The sequence below is a fragment of the Eschrichtius robustus genome, chromosome 12, assembly GCF_028021215.1.
Source record: "Eschrichtius robustus isolate mEscRob2 chromosome 12, mEscRob2.pri, whole genome shotgun sequence".
In the NCBI taxonomy this organism is placed as follows: domain Eukaryota; kingdom Metazoa; phylum Chordata; class Mammalia; order Artiodactyla; family Eschrichtiidae; genus Eschrichtius; species Eschrichtius robustus.
Window position 1 is genome coordinate 104,447,956 of NC_090835.1, and position 22,021 is coordinate 104,469,976.

Genomic DNA, 22,021 nt, shown 5'->3' on the forward strand with positions numbered 1-22,021 from the left:
CAAAACTCTTTTTCAACAATAAAGTCCCCTGCAAACATGGTCCCTCCTTTCTTCCCTTTGCCTGCACAGCTGCCCACACCCAACATCCTTTTCCTTTTATTTCTCACCCACTGTGCCCTGAGTTCTGCCACGTGCTCATCCTTGAAGCCCTTCTCCTCCAGGTTGCCAAGACATCTGATCGCCATGTAGAATAAACATTTTGCAGGTTTCAGCTTGCCTGAAACCTCCTGCATTTTTTGATGTTATTGCTCGCTCACAATTCTTGAAATTCTCTCTTCTTTTTTTAATTAAAAATTTTTTAAAATTTTTTTAAATGTATTTTTTATTCAAGCATACTTGCTGTACAATATTATATAAGTTACAGGTGTACAATATAGTGATTCATAATTTTTCAAGGTTGTGCTCCATTGATAGTTACTATAAAATATTGGCTATATTCCCCATGTTGTGCAATATATCCTTGTAGCTTACTTTATACCTAATAGTTCGTACCACTTAATCCTCTACCCTCCTATTGCCCGTCCCACACCTTCCCAATGGGAGGCGGTAGTTTGCTCTCTATATCTGTGAGTCTGCTTCTTTTTTGTTCTATTTGCTAGTTTTTTAGATTCCACATATGAGTGGTATCAGACAGCATTTGTCTTTCTCTGTCTGACATATTTGCCTTAGCATAATGTCCTCCAAATCCACCCATGGTGCTGCAAATGGCAACATTTGCAATTCTTTTTTATGGCTGCGTAATATTCCATTGTGTATACATACCACATCTTCCTTATCCATTCGTCTGTTGATTGGACACTTAGGTTGCTTTGACGTTCTCTCTTCTCTTTGTTCCTACGATGCAGCTTTCTCCTGGTTCCATCCCAACCTACCTGACTCGTTTTTCCATCTTCTTCTGCAACTCAGAGCTCCCCTTTCTTTGCCCCCCTCAGAATGTTTCTTCCTTCTAGGCTTTGTTCCTGCCCAGTAGCTGGTGTTAACATGCACACACATACTGATTCTCCCAAGTCTGTCTCCAGCCTAGACTTCACTTTTAAGCCCCACATTCACCAAAATGTCCCATAGGAACCTGAAACTGAACCTTCCCAAATGCCACCTTCTTTCACTCCCTCCCCACCCCAGATCTATTTCTCCCGTGCTCCCTGCCCCAGGGAAGAGGACCATGATCCACCCAAACTTAGCACGTTGAGAATAAGTCAAGCAGCAAATCCTCTAAAAGTCCCCTCCCAAATAGTTCAAAGGGTGAACTCCATCTCCACGGCCCCTCCCCGAGAATCAAATGGTGCTGGGCGTGGAAGCCCCTTAACATAGTCCCTGATACGTAGTAAATGGCCAACAAAAGTTAGTTTCCACTATTGCCAGTAATTCTATTATTACTACCATGCTCCTACTATTAGCATGGACTCTGATTATTTTTCTCCTGGATAACTGCTATAGCTTCCCAATTCCACCTTCCCTCCTCACCCTCTTTCCCTCTGTTTAAGTCATTGCCTCCAAAGTGACATATTTAATGACATAAATCTCAACCTGTTGCCGCACTGCTTAAAAGCCCTCACTCGCTTCCGTTGCCTGCAGGGTACTCCAGCCAGAGCTCGCCAAGCCTCTGCTAGTTGCCTTTTTGCCCCCTCACGGCTCCTCCTAGCCATACCCACAGGCATCAAAATCAGCAGCCGGGTGAGCTGTGACAGCCCCTCCCCCCAGCCAGGCTCCCACTTGCTCCATGCCTTTGCTCTCTCTCTGGAAGGAAAAACCCTCTGAGAAGCCTCCGCTGCCCCCAGGTGGTGTCAAATCTCTGCCCTGTGTTCCCCGCACCACACACAAACGCTTGACCCAGCGTCCGTGACGGATACGCGTGTGGTGATCCCTCTGCACTCGTCCCCTTAGACCCGGGTAGGAAGGGCTGCGCTTCTCATCTGAGCCTGGCACGGTGCCTGGACATCAGAGGGGCACAACTAGCATGAGATGATCAAAGGAATGGTAGCTCAGGTGGCACTTGCACAGGTGAGCTTAACTGAACATCAGATGTCCTAAACCGGACTATTTCGTATCTATTATAAAGATGAAAGTTTTGTCCCTAGATGAAGGCAAAGTGCTTCTCCAAACCCCAGTCCTCCAGAGCCTCTGTGCCAGGCTGGGTCCCAGGTCCTGGGGACACAGAGCTTACTTTCTCCTGGGGGAAGTGATGTCACACAGCGACGAGTACTGGGAAAAGGAAAGAAAACCAGGTGATGTGTTAGTGAGAGACGAGAGGACCAGAGTAACGGAAGTGGGGGGGGGGGGGACACTCTGAGAAGGTGACATTTGAGCTAAGACCTGAGCAATGAGAAGAGGCTTCATCAGACATAAAGGAGACTCTCATGACACCCAGTTAATGGAAGGGTGGTTTTGACCTTGGTGCTGGAGCCACAGAGGAGCCTCAGAAAATGTGATCTGGCTTTAGATCATTCTCTCGGCACCAAATTCATGGCCCTGCGTTACGTGAGACATCAGAGCTCAGACCACAAGTGCAGAGAGCGGGGATTCTGTCGAGCTGGGGAAACCCTGCAGCTCCTGCCTCTTACCTGGGCCTGCGCTTCCTGGAAACCCCCTCCTGCCTCGCTGGCAGCTCCTGCTCACAGGGACAGGCTGGTCCCCAGAAGGAAGCTAGAGGTTCCTCCATCTACGACCCGCTGTGAAGTCCCTCCTAGCGTCCAGAAGCTTCCACCGCCCCTCCTCCACTCGGCCAGCTCAGCCTCTCCCCACGAGGCACCTCTCTGACCATGACCATGTTCCCGCTGCTGGTGTTCACCTCCCACATTTTGCCTAAATGCATGTTTGGTGCCCGTCCAAAGCCATGATCATTAATGCTCTCTTCCTTGGGGAGCTATTTGCCAGATGCTTTCCGCTAAAATATTTCACTATGCTTTCCCTATCACAGCCACTCCTTCCCTTTAGTATTATCTCCCTCTTGTCGACTGTGAAACATGTGCTCTAGCCAATGCTTGTCCTGGACCAGTTACTTCTGGCACATTCTTGCAGTCTTGACAATCAGAGAAATTGTTAATACACACACAGAAATACACATTCATTTGTTCGCAACACCTGCTGGCATTTTCTCTGTCTTTGCAAAGTCCTAGTAGCTGCCAATTCTTATGCATGTCCTACCTGTAAACCACTTACCAACCCTACCACGTGTGCGTCCTTATTTACACACAAGGAAACCGATGGTAGTAATAGCCCCTGCCTTGCAGAGCCCTCCTGAGGATTAGATGAGACAGCGTACAATATGCACTTCCTGTGACACCCGTTACATAGTTAGCTCTCAGCGATACTTGTTAGCACTATTAATTGACCTCTTCATTTTCATTGCAGTTTGTTATCAGTTAAGTGAGAGGCAACATCTTAAAGATTAATGTAACTATAAAAGCCAGCATTTTTATTTCGAAGTGATTCTTCTTTTGCTAGCCATTTGCATCACAAGCCAAGTGGGACAGATCCGAGTGGAAAGAGACATGTGGAAGACGGGTCTTGCCGGGCAGACCCACGAATGGGAGAAAACTCACATTGTAGAAGGTGAAAGGCAAGATGCAACTTCTCCAGCTACGTGGCTAGGACATTGGGAGGGAAGCCAACTAATGCCACAGTTTGAGAAGAGTTAGGTTTTGCCGGTTCTATCTGCTGAGCCTTGAAACAGTGACCCTGGAAAAACAACCCTTGGAGCATGCGCTGTAGTAACCCCTGCTCAGATAGGCCGAACCCGGCAGCCGGGCAGGTCCTAACTCTCTGGGAACTTGATTTTGCAGAATGTATAACATGGGATGATGGTGGCGCCTGCCCCAGAGGGAAGCCTGAGGCTTACAGAGGCAGCCCGGCCAGCCCAGCAAGCAGTGCCCACGGCACACTGTTCATTAAGGTGACTTTCTCTCGGGTAGCGTGCATTGTCCTTATCTCTGCACCTTTCCTAGGTCAAGAAGAAGAGAGGCTGGCCCTAGAAACTGCCCTGATGTACGGGGCTAAAAAGCCCCTAAGCACAGAGGGCGTCGTCAAATCGAGGTCTGATGTCCACATGAATTTTGAAGTGGAGAATGCCGTGCTGGGAAGAGACTTCAAGGTCACCGTCACCTTCCGTAACAATGGCCCCACCCACTACACCATCACAGCCTATCTCTCGGGCAACATCACCTTCTACACCGGGGTCGCCAAGGCAGAATTCAAGAAAGAGACGTTTGATGTGACACTGGAGCCCTTGTCCTGTAAGTTAACGAGGGGTGGCTGTTCTCTCCAAGATGTGTCACCTGCTTCCTTGTCTGGCTCTGTGCTGACGCTCCCTAATAACTTCCTGTCAAAGTTAAAGCCCTGGCTCAGAGCCCAGGAGCAGGAACCACAGGGCAGGACCCACTTTTTCTAGAAAGGCCCCCACTTCCGTCTTCGTGACTCGTGCGCAGACGTGAGCACTGAAATTTTCAAAGCTTAGAGCCCCACGAGTCGTGAACGTTAAACGTCACTGAACCCCTTGCTACTTACAGGGTGGCCCAAGGATCTGAAGCGTCAGGACCCACTGGGCGCTGGTCAGAAATGCAGACTCTCAGGCCCCGCCCCAGCCCCAGGCATTTTAACAAGATCCCAGGGGGACCGGTGTGCACAGGAAAGTTGGTGAAGCTTGTGTCTCAGAAAGCAGGCCCACTGGCGGTACCCCTCTCCCAACTTAGGAACAGCTTTGGGGGGCCGCCCAGCAGGAACGGTGTGTTTGGCTTTACCATTTAGGGGGCAGGGAGATCTAAGCTCCGCAGGGTGAGCTGTCTGATGTACAGGGTCAGGAGAGCCCATCCTTGGGAGAGGAGACTCGAGCCTCGGGACGTGTTGTCCAGGAACCTCTGGAGGCTCTGCTCTCCCGGCCATCTCCCCGGGGGCCTCTCCCGTGCCTCGATCCCTCACCTCCCTTGCATACATGGCCTTCCAAAGCGTCTTCTTCACTATGAAAAATCCAGACTAGTTTAAGTAGGACTGGGATTGACAAGCCGCAGCTGGCACTGGGGATTGCAATTTCGACCCGTCTCATTCCCTGGGGTACCAGCGTTTGGCGTGCACAACAGCTGGTCACTCAACTGGCCAAATGAGCCAACCAGAAGAACCCGGTCTCCAGGCAGAGCACACGGAGTTAGAAAACAGAGCATGCTGAAAGGGTCAACGTGGCAGGGCACCAGATCCGTTGACCTGACAGGTGACTCAGAAAAAGAAATGGAATAAAAGGTATATGAATAATAATTTTTAAAACTCAGAGGCAGGCAAGACTATGATCCCGCCTGGGGTGGCCAAACCACACGTCTCATTTGTTTTCAGGCTTCCTGGATTCTGTGTCTGTCCCAAGCCACAGGAAGTACCTTTGGGAGGCTTCAGAAAGATGTTCCCAGAAAAATGAGAAACTATTCCTAAAAAACTCCTAATTTCAAGAAACCTACTCAATCTTGAAGGAAGCAAATCCCCCTCGATTCAGTAGACTAGGCAACAATTAAGAAATCACCATGGTATTTGTTTTGGAAACTGGAAGATCTAGCACTTTGAAGAAAGATAATTCTTACAGAAATGCGTAGTCAGTATAAAGGACTCAAGAGAAAAAACAGTCATCACAGCTGTTTAGAACAGACAGACTCGGTGGATTTAGAGGGCCTGAACCTTGGAATGAGACAAATTTGGATTTTAGCTGTGACTGTGTCACCTACTAGTTGTGTGTCCCTAGGCAAATTACTTAAGTAATCTGAGCTCATCTGCACGTGGGAACAATACTACCCACCTCTCTGGGTTGTTGATTCACCGCCCCCCCTACACACACACACCTTTATTTAATGCCTACAAGTCCAGGTATTATTTTGTGCTGGTGACACAGCAATGAGTTGCTTCTTGATGGTCTCCTGGGGGGAAGATGGGGGCTCCACAATAAACAATCAAACAAGTGAATACATATGGTTCTGCGTAGAATAGGAAAATACGAAGCAGGGTAAGGAAGACAGGGAGTGCCAGGGGTGGGGGAGTGTGGTTAGGGAAAGCCCCTCTGATAGGGTGACATTTAACAGAAATCTGACAGAAGGGAAGGAGTGAGCTTTCCAGCCAGAAAAAAAAAATGTAAGTGCAAAGGCCCTGAGGCCAGAGCTCATGTGATGTGTTCAGTGAGCAGCAAGGAGACCAGAGTCAGGAGCAAAGGCATCCAGGGGAGGCTGGTGGGTATAGACCAGGTAAAGACCTGGAGGCCCTTGTAAAGATTTTGGCTATGATTCCTAGTGAGCTGCAGAGCCGTAAGACGGTGTTGAGCAGAAGTGTGCCCTGCTCTAACTTGGGTTCTGAAAGATCACTCCGCTGCTGTGCCGAGAACAGACTCTAGGCGAAGTGGAATTGAAGCTTAGAGACTAGTTAGGACGCTGTTGCAGTAGTCCCGTGAGAGATGGTGGTGGAGGTGAGGGAGGTGGTGACAGCTACCAGATCCGGGTGTTTTCTGAAGGTAGGGCCCTCGGGATTGGTTGACAGGTTGGATGGGTGGCGTGAGAGAAGGGGGATATGGAGGAAACTAAATGTGATAATATATGCGGAAGGCTTCCCGCAAGTAGGCTCCCCATAAATGCTAACTTCCAACGTGTTTCCACTTTGGGAAACGGAGACCAGAAAGGTGAGTTGACGTGTTCAAGGCCACACATAGCAATTAGAGGCAAAGCAGGTACCAGAAGCCACATCTCATTCAGGCAGGTACAGTGAGCCAGCTCTGTGCATTCTTGGGCCCTAAGTAGGCCCGCCCCTTACTTGTGCCCCGTTGCCTGGGGTCCAGCTGCCCCTCACTCCCCTGCACAAGGAACTATGTGCCATCCTTTTCCCACCGCACCAGAGTCCCATCTCTCAATCTCCTTCCCCTTCTCTCCATGATCCAATAGAAGCATGAGCTTACGTGAGTTAGCGGGCTAGAACGGCATGATATATTAGCCATCTCAGTCATCGATCTAGGGACATCGAAGCCTGACTCAGTATCAACACAGCTCCCACGCACTCAGCCCACCCCAAGCCTTGTCCTGAATAACCTGAAGGGAGTTGAGGACTGTTTCTTGCTTTACCCTGCATGTACGTGGCACTAACTGCGTGCAATAAATTGCATATAGCAACCTAAAATAAATTGCAATATATGGCAAAAAGCCACAGGATTCTAGACATCGATCAAGCAGGTCAGGGTACAATCCTAGGAGAGTCTGTTGCAAAGAAAGTTTTCCAAGTAGAACGAGAAGCGTATTTTCCAGATTGATGATTAAAGGGAATGTGTAGGCTAGAATCAGCTGGGAAGATCTGAATAACTTAAACCTCCCATACCTTCAAAGGTGCTATCGTTTCCACTTGGCTATATTTAGTTTTCTTTGCTCTTTGGAAAAGAGATGAAGCAGCTCCTGTCTGTGTCCCCCCTGGCTTTCCCCAGACACCGTAAATGGTATTGGCAGGGTCCCAGCTCCACCACTCAGAGAATGAAAATCTCTTCTTCTTCTTCTTCTTGCCACGTTTAATAAACTTTATCTAGAACAATTTCTTGTGCAGTGGCAAAACACAGCACTTACATAATGTACTATTTCAGGAGCCCTGTTCTCTTGGGCTCAGAAACACAGCCCAGTTTCTTTAGTGCCAAGATTTAGAGAATGTTCTACCTCCGAGAGTGAAGAGTCCCGAGGCTGATGGGATCAAGGCAACGAAAGCCTCTGTAAAGATGTCAGGCGCATCTCGCCAACCTAAACAGCCCAGTGGTCAAACACGGCCCTCTAGAAATAGCCAGAGGATGTCCATTTTTTATTATTATTATTACCGGAGGCAGCTAGCGGCAAAATGCGTGTTCTTCAAGGCCTGTCACTTTGCCGCTCCATCTGGCCCCATCTGGCGAAGTGAAAACAGCCCCCATGTGCTCATCTGAGGTTGTCTCCAATTGAGGGACAGAGCCTTAGTCTTCTGGACAATTCACTGCTCGGGGAGCCATGGAGGAAGCAAGGTCCAGGCTCAGTCCCAAAGAAGGCAACATGAGTGGGTCACCCAAAAAGGCAGAATTCGAGGGTCAAGGTCAAGGCAAGGTCTTCGATTCCAAAGGCCAGCTCTAAGTGGAATGGGACTGCCCTAGAAGTAGGCCGAGTTGCTGACTGCTTGTCTAGGGCGGACCAGTACATTCTAATAACTCTGCATGGCCCGTGGCCGTCTCTCAGCCTGGGTACCGCGAGCTTTCAGACTGGACAGTTGTTACGGGGTCTGTCCCGTGTGTTGTGGGATGTTTAGCTGCATCCTTGGCCTCTACCCGATAGATGCCGGTAACAACCTCCAGTTGTGACAACCAAAAGCATCTCCAGACATTACTAAAGATCCCTCGGGGGCAAAATTGCACCCCGTTGACAACCACTGGTCTAGGATGACCATCCTTTCCATTTTGCCAGGAATTGAGTGCATTCTGGGGTGCAAGATTTTCAGGTTCAAAACGGAGACCATCCTAAGCCCACCCAATTCTACCCTAACACCGCCCCATCTCCTGCTACAATCTCCTATCTCTGGGAGCCCCTCAAACTTGAATATGTACCATCTGAGCATTGCATTCAGATGCAGATCCTGATTCCCTAAGTGTGGGTGGGGTTAGAGAACAGGTGGCAGGCTCTTACAGGGCTGATCTGGGGGCGGGAAGGGTGGGTCCCCCTAGTGGTTGAGCCGTGCTTCTCAGCCCCGCTGCATGTAAGAGTCATCTGCAGAAGTTTAAAACAAAGCCTGGGTCCCAGCCGCCAAGATTCTGATTGAATTGACCTGGGGTGGGATCCAACAGGGCAGGTTTTTAAATGTCCCTAAGTGATTGTGAGGTAAAGCCAAGACTGGGCGGTCACAGCACCTACTCATCCATGCAGAGACCTTGAGGCAGATGGTAGGCACGGCCTGATGAGCTGTCGTCTGGGAGCCCAAAAGGCAGGAGGCCTCCCTGTGCCCTGGAGTTCACCCCACAGGGTCTTCCGCCCTGGGTCCTGGATGGCCGCTCGTGAGGGAGGGCTAAAACGAACCACCCTCTGCACTTGAAACTATCAACCTTGGGAATTGTTTCCTTCAATAACTTCCACCAGAAGGAGGAATCTTTGGCCAAAGGCAGACACTGAGCAGGGAAGCCATGGTGGAGACATTCGATTCCATGCAGGGGGGATGGAGGCGTGACCACACAACACTGGCGCCTGGCCCTGCCCAGGCCCGGGCTCGGCCTGCAGGAGAACTGCCCTTTGCCCTTAAGAATCCTGGGCTCTGGGAAATGAGAGTGAGAGAAATTGGGCAGTGCAGCCAAACAGAACCTCACGGCTGCGGTCAGAGACGCAAGACAGGATTCCCGTCCTCAGCCCGGATGGTGAGCAGAGCGGGGCCTGCACCACTCCCCACCCTCCACCTGTCATCCTCACTGGCTCGTCCCCAGCACCTAAATGCTCACGTTGTCGGTGCCTTGAGATCACAGAGGTCTTTTAAGTTGCAGATAGCAGAAGGGGTGGGAGAGAGTTGCATGCCTACAGTGGAAACTGGTTTCAACCGCTTCTTTCTCTTAAATAGAAAAATCAAGGCAGATTGGTACAGTACAAGCTGGAGAGAAAGTGTGGAGCAAAGGAATCAAGGAAAAGGTTTAGGTCGTTGACAGCTTTGCTCGAGCGTGGCCCCTGGCCTGCGTGAGATGTTTCTCATCACAGGAGGGCACACGGCACGGTGGCCGTGGACGTCACTGCCCCACATCTGTCGCCTTGGGACTGTTTCTGCCTCAATCCAAGCAGCCCCAGCTAAAACCCCTTGGTCCTTGATTTAAAACCTCTTTGTCACGTTGCATTTTACAAGAGCAAAAACACTGTTGGGGAAAACTTGCCACGTTTTCTCTAGGAAGACTTTACTGGATGTGGAATTTCCAGCACATCCTTTACCCCAGAAGCCGGAGAGCTTCTTGTCCCTGATGGGCTCTGTGTTCCACTCGCCCTCACCTGTGTGTGTTCTCGGTGGAGACTGTGTTGTCGTGGAAAAGATGGGGCCCTCAGGGAAGGGTGAAGCAGCTCCTATCCCGGGTCCTGACATCGCCATGTTTGCTTTTCCTCCCGCTAGTCAAGAAAGAGGAGGTGCTGATTCAAGCGGGCGAATACATGGACCAGCTGCTGGAGCAGGCGTTCCTGCACTTCTTTGTCACAGCCCGTGTCAATGAGACCAACGATGTTCTGGCTAAGCAGAAGTCCATTGTGCTGACAATCCCCAAGGTCACCATCAAGGTCAGTTTTAGCATCTCAGATGAGGGAGAAAGGCAAGGTTGTTAGTGTTTAGGAATATGTGTGTGTGTGTGTGTGTGTGTGTGTGAAAGTGTGTCCTGCTCCAAAAAAAAAAAAAAAAAACAAAAGGAACTAGGATCCTCCTGTTCTTTGAAAGAAGTAAACCACCCTATATACAGACATGCACATATAACACGTTTCTCTCCTCTCCAGATTTAAATATATAGATGTGGCTGCAGATATAAATATAACCTGGGGGTATAAACACGCTTGTGGAGGAAGACAGAGATGTGTAAAGGATACAGATACTTGGAACTCAGTGTCCCCAGAATAAAGTAGGTCAGGCATGGCATCGAACAGAAGCCGCCTGGATTCCCCTCCCACCTGCGTTTTGGGCTGTACTGTTGTCCATACGGTAGAATGCACAAACCAAAATGTCAGCGTGATGATCATGACTTGTCGTGTGTGTATACGCCTGGCAACCACCAGCCAGAGGCAGACACAGAGGATTTGTAACATCCAACACCCCAGACATCTCCCTCACGCCTTTTGCAGTCCATCATTCTCTCCTCCGTCACCGAGACAACCATTGCTCTGACCTCTATCACCGGAGGGCCTTTTTTGCCCGTCTGGCTAGTAGTTTTAACGTTGTCTCCCCATTTGCTGCAAGAACTCTCTGTCCAAATGGCTCAAAGGCACTTGGCAGTGGAGAGGTGAGCATGGGTGAAAGGGGAAGGCAAATATGGCAGCCTGTCCACTCCCACTTCTCAGGACCACTGGCAGCGTCCGTAGCTACCTCCCCAAGACCCCTCCTGCCCTGGGAGCAGAAACCCAGGCCTCCATCAGGGTTCTTGGGGTGTGACATCTCATGTCAGCCTTATCCAGGGCTTGGAGACCTTTCCAAGTGATTGAGTGGTTAGCACAGACCTGAAGGTGCATTCCTCTATAAAGTGGTGGATAAATCAAAGTTTTAGAGGCACTCATATTTTAAAGCCTCTAGAGGTGGGGTGTTGGCAATGAGCGGGCAGGGAGCAGTAGGCCTTGTGTCTCTTCTGAATCGTTTGCTGAGAATCACTTGTAAAGCTAATAATGTTGTGTAGCATTCAAAATGGCAGCCTTCACTGGGTCCAGTGCCGTGTGCACGGCCCTTGAGGGCTCCTGTACGATGAGTCCCACCAGGCCAACATGTAGGGCCCCGGAGGAAGAGAACCCCAGGCCCTCCTTTTCTAGGAAGGCTTGAATCTTCACGCCTCCTTGGTGCTTTCACCCCAGTCACCTGCTACAGGCCCATCACAGCACCACCTACACAAGAGGCCTTAAGAGACAGCATAGAAGTGAGGGGTGCAGGTCTGCAGGCAGAACAGGGAAGAATGCAGAACAGAGAAGTGGTACTGGGGTTCCTGCAGGGGAGCTGCCATTCCCCTGAGCATAAGGTGCTGGTGCCCTGACCGGGGCGGCCTGCCCACCCGCCACGTGGCAGCTGCCCTCGTGGCGGGCTCTCCTGGGACACACGCGGTGCCGCGCAGGCCTCTCCCGGAGGCTGGGGGAGGCCTCCTTTCCCGCTCCCCTCAGGAGCTCCGCCTCGGAACCCTTCCCGCCAGAGGCAAGGCCCACACGCTCACCTAATTATGAACTGACAGCTTGTCCCGGTGAAGGGCTCAGCAGAGAGCTGTCCCCAGCTGGGAAGTGCTCCAACCCCAGCGTAAAATAGAATTTAATTGCACCGCTGGCAATAAACTGGATGAATACAGGAAACTGATAACTTTCATCTTTTAGACCTCATTAACTGAAGGTTTATTGACTAGTCATCTTCCGAGTTTACGCAGAGAGCAGTTTAACTCCCCACGGGCAGAACCCAAATCCCTTCTCCTGCGGCTCAAGTGACCTGAACGGGGAGGGTGTACTTTACAAAGAGTTGTGTGGGTTTTTTGTTTGGTTTTGTGTTGTTTTTCAATTTCCATAAGGGTGTCAAAAAGGCAGTTCTTAGACGTAATGCATTTAGAGGGTAGGGCCGTTTGACCGGGACTCCAGCAGGAGAGAGATGGAAATTCTGGCCTCCGTTCAGGTCCAGGAGCGCTCAGGAAAGCAGGCAGGCGCATTCTCACAGAAGCGGTCGCTTAACCACTAACCTCATGAACTGCATCAGCCCCAAGGACAGACTAAATCCGAGGCGGGGAAGAGGTGTTCCTGGGTAAAGCCCCTCATACCCTGAAAGCCACCCAGGTGTCCCTGAGCTGTGAGAGGCCCCAATTCCAGAAACTGGCTAATGCACTGGCGACCAGGATCCTAGTCAGTCTACTCGAGGCGTGGGGTATGGACCGCGGGTACCCAGACGGCAGGTATCCTGAAAGTGACTGCCTGGGGGAGAGAGGAGACAGACAAAAGGAGGAGCGGGGAAGGGAGGAGGGGAGGGGAGGGGAGGAGAAAATAAATATACATTGAAACAAATGTTACCCAGGAGACCTCAGGGCGGGAGTCAAATAAACTGCATAAACAGGAGTTGGAGAAGAAGCTAAATGCAGTGAAAGTACAAACGCACCGTGGCTCAGAGGTCCAGACCACGTGGGACACATGTCCCCAGGTTCTAAGAAAACGCTAGAACCCTTGGTCTATCTCTTTGAGCCTGGGACAGGCCCACAGCTTACAGAAACTCCCAGGGTCACCATGATGAAGGCACAGGATGAGGGGGTGTGAGAGGCAAGGGTCAGGAAGGCAGGATTCCCCCCCCCCCGACCCCGAGGCAGGAGTGGGGGTGAGACCGGCACACAGTGCTGGCAATGACAGTAGCTCTGAGTACTGAGGTCTCTGCTGTTATGCTTCTCCTGTACTATCTTATTTAATCCTCATTTCCACCCTACGAGGTGGGCATTATTGTACCCATTTTACAGATGAGAAATCTGAGAGGCCCAGAGAGGGCAGTGCCCTGTAGCATGGTGGTCAAAACACAGGCTCTGGGACCAAACTATCTGAACTCCAAGCCTGTTTCCTCAACACACTAGCTGTGTAACCCTGGACGCATCACTTACTGTCTCTTAGCTCCTGGTCTCTCAGCTGTTTAACAGAGACGATGGCAAGTCTTACTTCATAGAGCTGTCGTGAGTGTAAAACGAACTAGTGGGTACCTAATGCCTCGCTCACGGTCAACGCCGGGTATGTGTTGCTTGTTGGCATTGCCCTTGTTACTGCTCACGAGCCACTTGCCTGTGGTCACCTGCCTGATAAGGGAGGGAAGGAAGCTTCTAACCCAGGTCTTACTGATTTGGAAGCTTGTACAGGTAACGGCTCGGCTATGTTGCTCTCACACTGGAACTTTCACCAGAATAGAAGATGGTGCCTGCGTTTACCGAACGGCCTGGTGTTTCCAGGGAGGAGAGATCACAGGAGTTGGAGTGGAGTGGGGTGTCAAGGATTAAGGCTGTAGAACCATAGGTGATCCTTGGTGAGCGGATAACATTCAGCCGGTAGAGATGGATGGAGGGACCACTCCAGACGCTAGGAAAAAAAAAACATAAGCGAGGGTGGGCGTGGGGAGCAGCTGGAAGCCGCCGCGGCGGGAGTGCAGGCTGGAAGCAGGTGACTAGTGAAGAGAGACCGAGCAAGGCAGCCTGGGGACACTTTGAGGTGAGGCTAAAAGGTTTGGATGAGAGCTTCCTAACTCATTTGTGAACAGGGGGGCTTCAGTGGAGATTCTAGAGCATGAATGTAACATCATGGTCAACTCCGACCTCCCAGGAGTCGGAACCTCTTACGTTTCTCCCTTCTCTTCAAAGCCTTTGCCCAAAGCACTGTCTCCTGGGAGACCCAGCTCAGCCTTGGGGCTGGAGCTGCCTGAGGGCTAGTTCGCAGCTTTTCTTACCCAGCTCCCTTTCTAGAGCAAATAGACACCAACCTGGACCACGATGGGGCCCACCTGTCTGGGTCCACATCACCGTCAACCAAAGCAGTTAGGCCAGTGGACACGTCCTTACATCCTAAGGACCCAGTCTTGCCCTGCATTCGTCCCCGTGAGCACAGATATCGAAAGTGGGTTAAGTTGTGCTCCCAGTTGACTGTTCCCGGCACCCACCATGCATGAGTCACACAGTGTGATCCTCATGGGGAAAACGGCAGGGAGAGACAGTCATTAAACTTCAATGAGCACACATCTCTTTTCCCAGGCTATCAAAATATTTTGATGGGAAAAGTATATTTTATTAAAGTTATACATAGAATTTTTCTCTGCCTTCCCACGTGTTGATTGTTGTTAAGAGGCTTTAAGTCAGGAAAAGATTCTTCGGCATTTTGATGTTTAAGGAACGGCTATTTTGGGGAGGGGATGGGGGCAACAGAGGGAATTCAGCTGGTCTGCCGGCTAGAGGCTGGTTTGCAGGAGTCGCGGTGCGTGACATGGGGGCAGCGTGCCGGTGGGTTCCTCCCGGTCTCGGGGAGCAGTGAAGCTTTCACAGTTTTCACGTCCTCACCCAAGTCAACTGGAGCAGGAACACCGGGGTGGGGGGAACCCTTACAGCCCCTTCTGTAGAGAAGCCCCCAGCACAGGGGCTTGGATGGCTGGACCCGGACATCCCGGGTTCCTAATTCTACCTGGGCTGCTGTGGGCTAATTCTTCAACATCTCAGATGTAGAATGGGTCCAGTAATATTGCTGACCTTGTTGGGTTGCTGGGAGGGCTAATAGAAATAATCCTCATAAAGAGCTTAACATGGTACCTCGATCACGGTAGGTAAGTACGTGATGAAGACCAGCGTCTGTCAGCTTCCATCACCCGGGGTAGCCGCCACCAAGTCTCCTGTCCTCTTTCTCCCTTTCCTTCTTCCTCTCCTCCTCCTCCTTCTTTCTCCTCTCTCTCTCTCTCACACACACACATCCTCTCTCTCTGAACTTCCCTGTCCCTTTTTGCAAAATAACACCCTCATAATACTAGTCCCATTATTAACTGCAATCATATATAAAACACAAAGTTGTTCAGGACTAGATCTGGGCCGTTCCTGAGAATGCTTAGCCCCTGCCAGGACCGGGGGGTTACTGGTTAGTGTCACCTCCCTCCCCCCCCGAGTCCCCTCTGTGCCGGGGATTCTCTAGTCAAGCCCCTGGGACTTGCTCAGGGCAGGAACGGCCCTCCGGCCAATGCTTACCTGGTGGCGTTGAAACCGACCCCTGGGTGTTGAGCACGTGCATTGTTCCCTGTGGGAGCCTCCTGAGAGGGGGGCCGGTCCCGAAGAGCCTGGAGGAGACTCGGGGGAGAGAGGAGAGGTGGTCACACGTTCCCCCATGACCTCCTTTCAGTATCTGGGAAAACCATTCCCAGTGCCATTTAAGACAGCTCGGGTCCCACCGCATCTTTAGTATTATCATGTAGGACAGTCCTGTGGCCTTTTCAGAACATCATGAGACACCAATAGAACTCATTCTCTCCTATGAATGAGGAGCAATTTTGCTAGGAAAAAAATAAAACCACTTTCTATGTACGTGATTTTAAAAAGTTACAGCCATGAACAAACCATAAACCAACAGGTGCCCCTAGATTTAAAAAAAAACCAAAAACCTTTTAAACGTTTAAAATAAGAACAGTTGACTGTTTCCAAGATTTTTTTCACGCGCATTTTAACGCGCCTCCCTGCTTCCGCCACCCCCAGGTTGTGCACCGTCCACACAAGTCCAGGAATCATCCTGGAGTGGCGTTAACACGATTTCAACACGCGTGTGCTCGTTACTTATCTATGCTGTTGGCTAAAAGAATTTTTCGGTATTTCTTCATCCCGATGTTTAGTCACTCACTCACTTATTTAATCATTCAACAAAGAGTTATTTGGTGCCCACTCTGTAAGTAAATTGTAGCAAATGCTTTAAAAATTATCAGAGGATAACTCAGTATTGAAAATATTTTTATTGACTTTTTCTTTGAAATGGGGAAAGGCTGCTAATTTGCCTTTCAGCAGGGACCTCCCCCGGTCAGCTCCAAGGACACAGCTGCTCTATTCTCACATGTCGACCACCACGGCCTCACAGCTTGGGGCACTCCTCTTGTACCGGACAGTGTAGCCAGGGCCTAGGAAAGGGGGTAATTCCTAGACATCAACCAGCAGAATGTCCTCCCGGCACTCTGGGCCTGCAGCAGTGAGGAGAAGGCAGGTCACAGGGGGAAGGTCCCTGCTGACCCCCCGGGTGATGGCTTCCTCTGGGTGGCTCCACTCCAGACCAAATCCGACACCTGTGGGAGCTGTGCCCACACAGTGGACAATGAAGGGACCAAACCGAGCCCACTCGCCACTCGCCAAGCCACGCAGCCTGGCAGGACGCTACGTCCACTGGAAAAGGGGCTCCCTTTCCCAACTAGCACAGATGCACTGGCGCTGGCTCCACGCCCAGGTCGCTTCTGAATCAAGACACTGCCTTGGTTTTTCTTACCCACCACTGTACCGCTGTGTTCTAACTGGAGCCGACCCCTCACCTGAGGTCAAGGGTAAAATCATCTTCATCCCTCTTCTGCCTGTGCCCGTGGAAGGCCCAGTTTTAACCAGAGAAGAGCAAGGCCGGCAGGGTTGCTGGGGCGGATGCTGGGCCCTGCTCCTCCAACATCCCAGTTCATGTGTTGTTTTACTTTTTAACCGGAGGACAGGTTAAAACTGGGGAACCACCTGAGGCATAGCGAGCGTCCCCAAATGCTTGACAGTCACCAGGTACGTTGTGAGACTTAACTGCAGTTTCACTTCATTCTGTGAGAGCCTAAATATCTGAAGCTTTCCATCAAGGCAGAAAATGAAAACAAAACTCTGTGTTCTAATTATCCTGAACCCCAACCCCTAAACCGTTTCTCCTGCCATGTTTCCCACCGAGCATGTTTCTCCCTCCTGGCCTCCCGTGGGTCCTCCGTGACTCTGACACGTGTTCCAGTCACCAGGACGCACCCCTGCTGTGTCCACAGCCCTTCAGTGGGAGGCTGGAGCAGGGCATGGGGGGTGGGCTTCTCCACGTCTCTTTAGAAAGTGTCAGTGGAGGCTGCCAGCTTCTCTCCTTTGTGCCTCTTGGCTCCGGCACCTGAGAACCCGAATCCACATCACTCCCCACGAGGGAACTTGAGGCTGAGGAAGTTCTCCTGGTCACCCTGGCAGCACTGTCTCCCTTCAAACCTCCATGGCATTTAGAGTCAGTAATTGCGATGGTGCAGATGCTCTGCCAGATCACTTCACATACGATATCACATTGAATATTCCCAAGAACCTCATAAGAAACTGAGGCCCAGAGAGTTCAAGTGATTGGCCCGAGGACACACAGCAGTGGTCCCTGGTCTTCAGACCCTGAGTCCAGCATGCTTTCCCCTCAGCGTCCCCCAACCACGGTCACTGTCTTCGTCCTGGCCGCCACAGTGGGGTCCTCAGCACTGCCGTAAGCCATCTGTGGAGAAAATCAAAGTCTGTCTGTGAGGTCCCACCATGAGGCGCTCTGAGCAGGTGAAGTCCACGAACCTGGGGAGGGTCCCGGGCAGGGTACCACCAGCCATGGCTTCACATGCTCGGATAGCCGACTCTCTCTCCATCCTCTGTTGGTCCCGGAGGATCAGGCAGTGGGTTACTCCATTGGCCAGGAGAGCACATCCCAGACTCTCTGTGAGCAAGGCCTCCACTGGAAGGGGAGCATTCCCCCTCCCTCTCAGCACAGCTATGGAACGACCTGCATTTGAGAATGAAATCTAGAACCACTGGTAACTGGGGTACCTAAAACACGTTCTCTATGCATTCCTGTTCACACAGATGCAAAGTAAAACAACAAGAATAACAAATCTCATCTACCTTGTCATATGATCACAGTGTGCTTGAGCTACTGGCTCTTTTTTTTACATGATGTCTCTACCTTTACCCCAAATAGAACATCCTATAATCATCAAGTAATACAGTATATCAAGGCCTCAAGTCTACCTTGTCACATTTTACTCTGGCATAGAAATCTGCTTCTTTCCCCATAAAGTCAAAAAGAAGGAGTTGAGTAGTAATATATGTGTTTTCAAATTTAGTTCAGAATCAAGCTGTAATCACTGTGCTCAACTGGTAGTTGAGTGATGGCAAAAGGTAATACTGCAAATGATTCTTCAGTGGATTTCAGGAAATAAAGAAACTATTTTCAGCAGAAAAGCTTACTATTTTTGCCTCTCTGCTGTCAGAGACGACAGTGTATGTAGTGCTTAAAGATGAAGGCTTTGGAGTCAGAAAGACCTAGATTCATATCTGGGTCCTGCCAACTTACAGGCTCTGTAACTTGGGGATTTTGTTTGTCTTCGAAGTTTTAGCTTCACATCGACAGAATGGGGATAATGTTAATGTCCACTGCTAAGTCCATAGAGGATCAAACAACATAATGTAAGTAAAATGATGAGCAGGATGCCTAAGTAAACACTAAAAGTAATGTGAGTTGCTCTTATTGTTATTACTTATCAGAGTCAGCCCAGCGCGTGGTTAAGCATTGACTCTGGCACCAGACTGTCTGCGTCCAAGTCTCACTTCCCCTACTTGCTGTGTGAACTTGAACAGGTCACTTAACTTCTTTGTGCCTCACTTTCCTCATCTGTAAAATGAATTCTCATAGCGTCTACCTCATAGGGTCGTGAGGATTAAATGAGTTAATATAAGTAAATCACTTAACAGCATCGCCCAGTAGAACTTTCTATAATGACGGGAATACCCTAGATCTGCACCTTCCAATATGATGGCCACTAGACACATGTAGATGCTGAGTACTTGAACTGTGGCCAGTACAACTAAGGAACTGAACTTTTATTTAATTTAATTTTAATTCATTTAAATTTAAATCGCCCCTTGTGGCTGGCGGCTACCACATTGGATGGTGCAGACTTAGAACATTGCCTGACTCTCGGAAAACCTGTCATAAAAAACAATTTGCATTATTTAGTCAAGGCTAACCTAAGTGGGCTAGTGAGAAGCAACAGTGGTGCTGGTGAGGTGGTTTACAAACAAGCAACTGCTTATTACCAGCAGTGACCGTAGGGTGGGGAGGAGGGAAAAATCATTTTCCACTAATTCATGGAATCCATGATTGACAGCACTTGAAGTAAGGGCTGTGAGGTGAACTAATAAATCATGTGAATTACATTGACAACTAAGTTCATTCTTTCCCAAACTTTTTCCTTCATCTCAGTTTTGATTTTGAATACAGTTATTATGTATATTATAAAGCATATACTCCATGGAAGAGAGCTTGTGATTTCCTAAAAAGTAATTTCCTCCCAAAAGTGTGTGTGTGTGTGTGTGTGTGTGTGTGTGTTAGTAACTTTCTTGTTTATCAAAGAAACAGAATACTGGTCATTATGAAACAGCATAAAAGACAAGAACTCAGTATGTCAATATCGGTGAAAGGTGTTTAACTTGAAAAAGCACCGTATTTTATGTCGGTATAAAAAAACAGAAATATTTTAAATGGAATATTGAAAAAATCAGGGTGCAAAAGTATTTGGTGTCACTGAGTATGACATATACTTCATCCTTTCCTCGGGTCCAGGTAATGGCTGGTCTTCTCTATAGTGAACACACACTGTGAATTGCACACCACTTAAATCAACACGTAATATGAAAATACTATGTATAATGCTCCATTTTCCTTGAAAGCGGGAGGAAATACCGCCACTTAAATCGCCTAAGCAGAAGGCAGTGATGCTGAGTGTTGGGCAGGCTTTATATTTGGTTTGGTTTGAGTTTCTAAGTTTCATTATTATCTCAGCAGTCAGGTAAAGGACGTTTAAATCCGGGTGCAGGAGACCGGTGTCAGAAAAGGGACACGGGTCTTTGTTAATTGCAAAAGAAACAGTCTACGACCTGAGAAGGGCCCCCTCCTTCAGGCTCCAGTATCAGGGAAGGCTGAGAAGTATTTATTTACCGGTGCCAGCAGCTAATAACAGAGGTCATATCTGGAAGCAAACTGATTAGGCGTGACACGTGAAATTATCTGAGAAGCCTTCATCTTCTAATCATATTCAGATCTAAAGCCTATCTCTGAAGGCCCAAACCCTGGGCCAGCCTTTCAAATACTAAATTCCCCTTATCTCTGCCATCAGTCACCTGGAAGGGTCCACTTTGCTTTCCACAGCAGAAGAATCTTCCTGTAGAGGTAGCCTGCCAGTATGTAAAGGATCCTTAACTTGGAGCCCATCAGCCCCTTGAGGGCCATAGATAGACATCTTGGGTCTGTAGTGAACCCCCTAAAACTACCTGCAAAGTGTGTGTATCTTGTATTTGTCACTGTGTTTGTCCATGGGAGGAAGGGTCAGTAGTTATTACCAGATTTTTAAGGGGTTGTCCCCGTAATCTCAGTAGCATGCCATGAAGAAAGCAGATGACTCCAAAATATTTTTCCCCCAAAATCAAAGTGATCATAGCAAACACTTTCACCAATAGTGTGTCTAAAGCAGTCCCACTTTCTCCAATTTAGACAGTTTTTGTAAATGTTATCTTTATCCTGTATTTTTAGAAACCAAAAAGTGTTCTAAAATTTTTTTCAACTTAGGAAAACTATGTTGGATGCACTTGAGAATTAAACCAAAGATTCTATGTAAAGTATTCTAATAATGCACTTTTATACAGTCATCCCTCGGTATCCATGGGGATTGGTTCCAGGACCCCTGCGGATCCCAAAATCCATATCCACAGGTTCAGCATCCACAAATTCAACCAACCTTACATTCTGCTGCGCATGCCAGGTTGAGCACCACTGAGACACATTGCTTGGCATACAATCCATGCTTTGTAGGTGACACCTGCTGTTGTCACCACCATAATCAGTGTCTGCTCCACCCCGACTCCTCTTTCCAGCTCTCCACCCATCCCACCTTAGGGGGTGGAGATTTGAATGTAATGACCATGGAGAATTGGCTGCAATTTTCATTTTTTTTATAGATTTTTTAAATCCCATAGACATAAATTTAGTCATCAACATGTCTTAAGGAGTAAAGCCACTATTTACAATGGCCAGGACATGGAAGCAACCTAAGTGTCCATCAACAGATGAATGGATAAAGAAGATGTGGCACATATATACAATGGAATATTACTCAGCCATAAAAAGAAAAGAAATTGAGTTATTTGCAGTGAGGTGGATGGACCTAGATACTGTTATACAGAGTGAAGTAAGTCAGGAAGAGAAAAACAAATACCGTATGCTAATGCATATATACAGAATCTAAAAAAAAGAAAAAAAAAAAAAAGGTCCTGAAGAACCTAGGGGCAGGACAGGAATAAAACACAGACGTAGAGAATGGACTTGAGGACACGAGGAGGGGGAAGGGTAAGCTGGGGACGAAGTGAGAGAGTGGCATGGACATATATACACTACCAAATGTAAAATAGATAGCTAGTGGGAAGCAGCCGCATAGCACAGGGAGATCAGCTCGGTGCTTTGTGACCACCCAGAGGAGTGGGATAGGGAGGGTGGGAAGGAGATGCAAGAGGGAGGAGAGATGAGGTTGTATGTACATGTATAGCTGATTCACTTTGTTATGCAGCAGAAACTAACACACCATTGTAAAGCAATTATACTCCAATAAAGATGTTAAAAAAATAAATAAATAAAGCCATAAGGTTCTAATTCTTAACGCTAGAGCCAATGAGCGAGACTCTTCTTCTCTGGGCAATGTCCTTCCTCTTTCCCTCTATTCATGAGAAAGGCTCATTTCCACATGATTTTTCCTGTGTTATAGACCGCTTAAAAAATAAGGCAGTATAGTGCCTGGGTTGATGTATAGCAAACTCAAACAACCAATAAATTTCATTTTTAAG

The 22,021-nt window shown here is 48.9% G+C and overlaps 1 protein-coding gene across 1 annotated transcript in view; it reads left to right on the forward strand.

Annotated features, from left to right (window-relative positions):
- Positions 1 to 22,021, forward strand: part of F13A1 (coagulation factor XIII A chain) — a 140,447-nt gene that overhangs the window by 111,016 nt on the left and 7,410 nt on the right. Inside the window, exons 11-12 of the mRNA XM_068558050.1 lie at positions 3,945 to 4,232; positions 10,087 to 10,247. Coding sequence (XP_068414151.1) covers positions 3,945 to 4,232; positions 10,087 to 10,247 — 449 coding nt within the window. The remainder of the gene's footprint in view (positions 1 to 3,944; positions 4,233 to 10,086; positions 10,248 to 22,021) is intronic.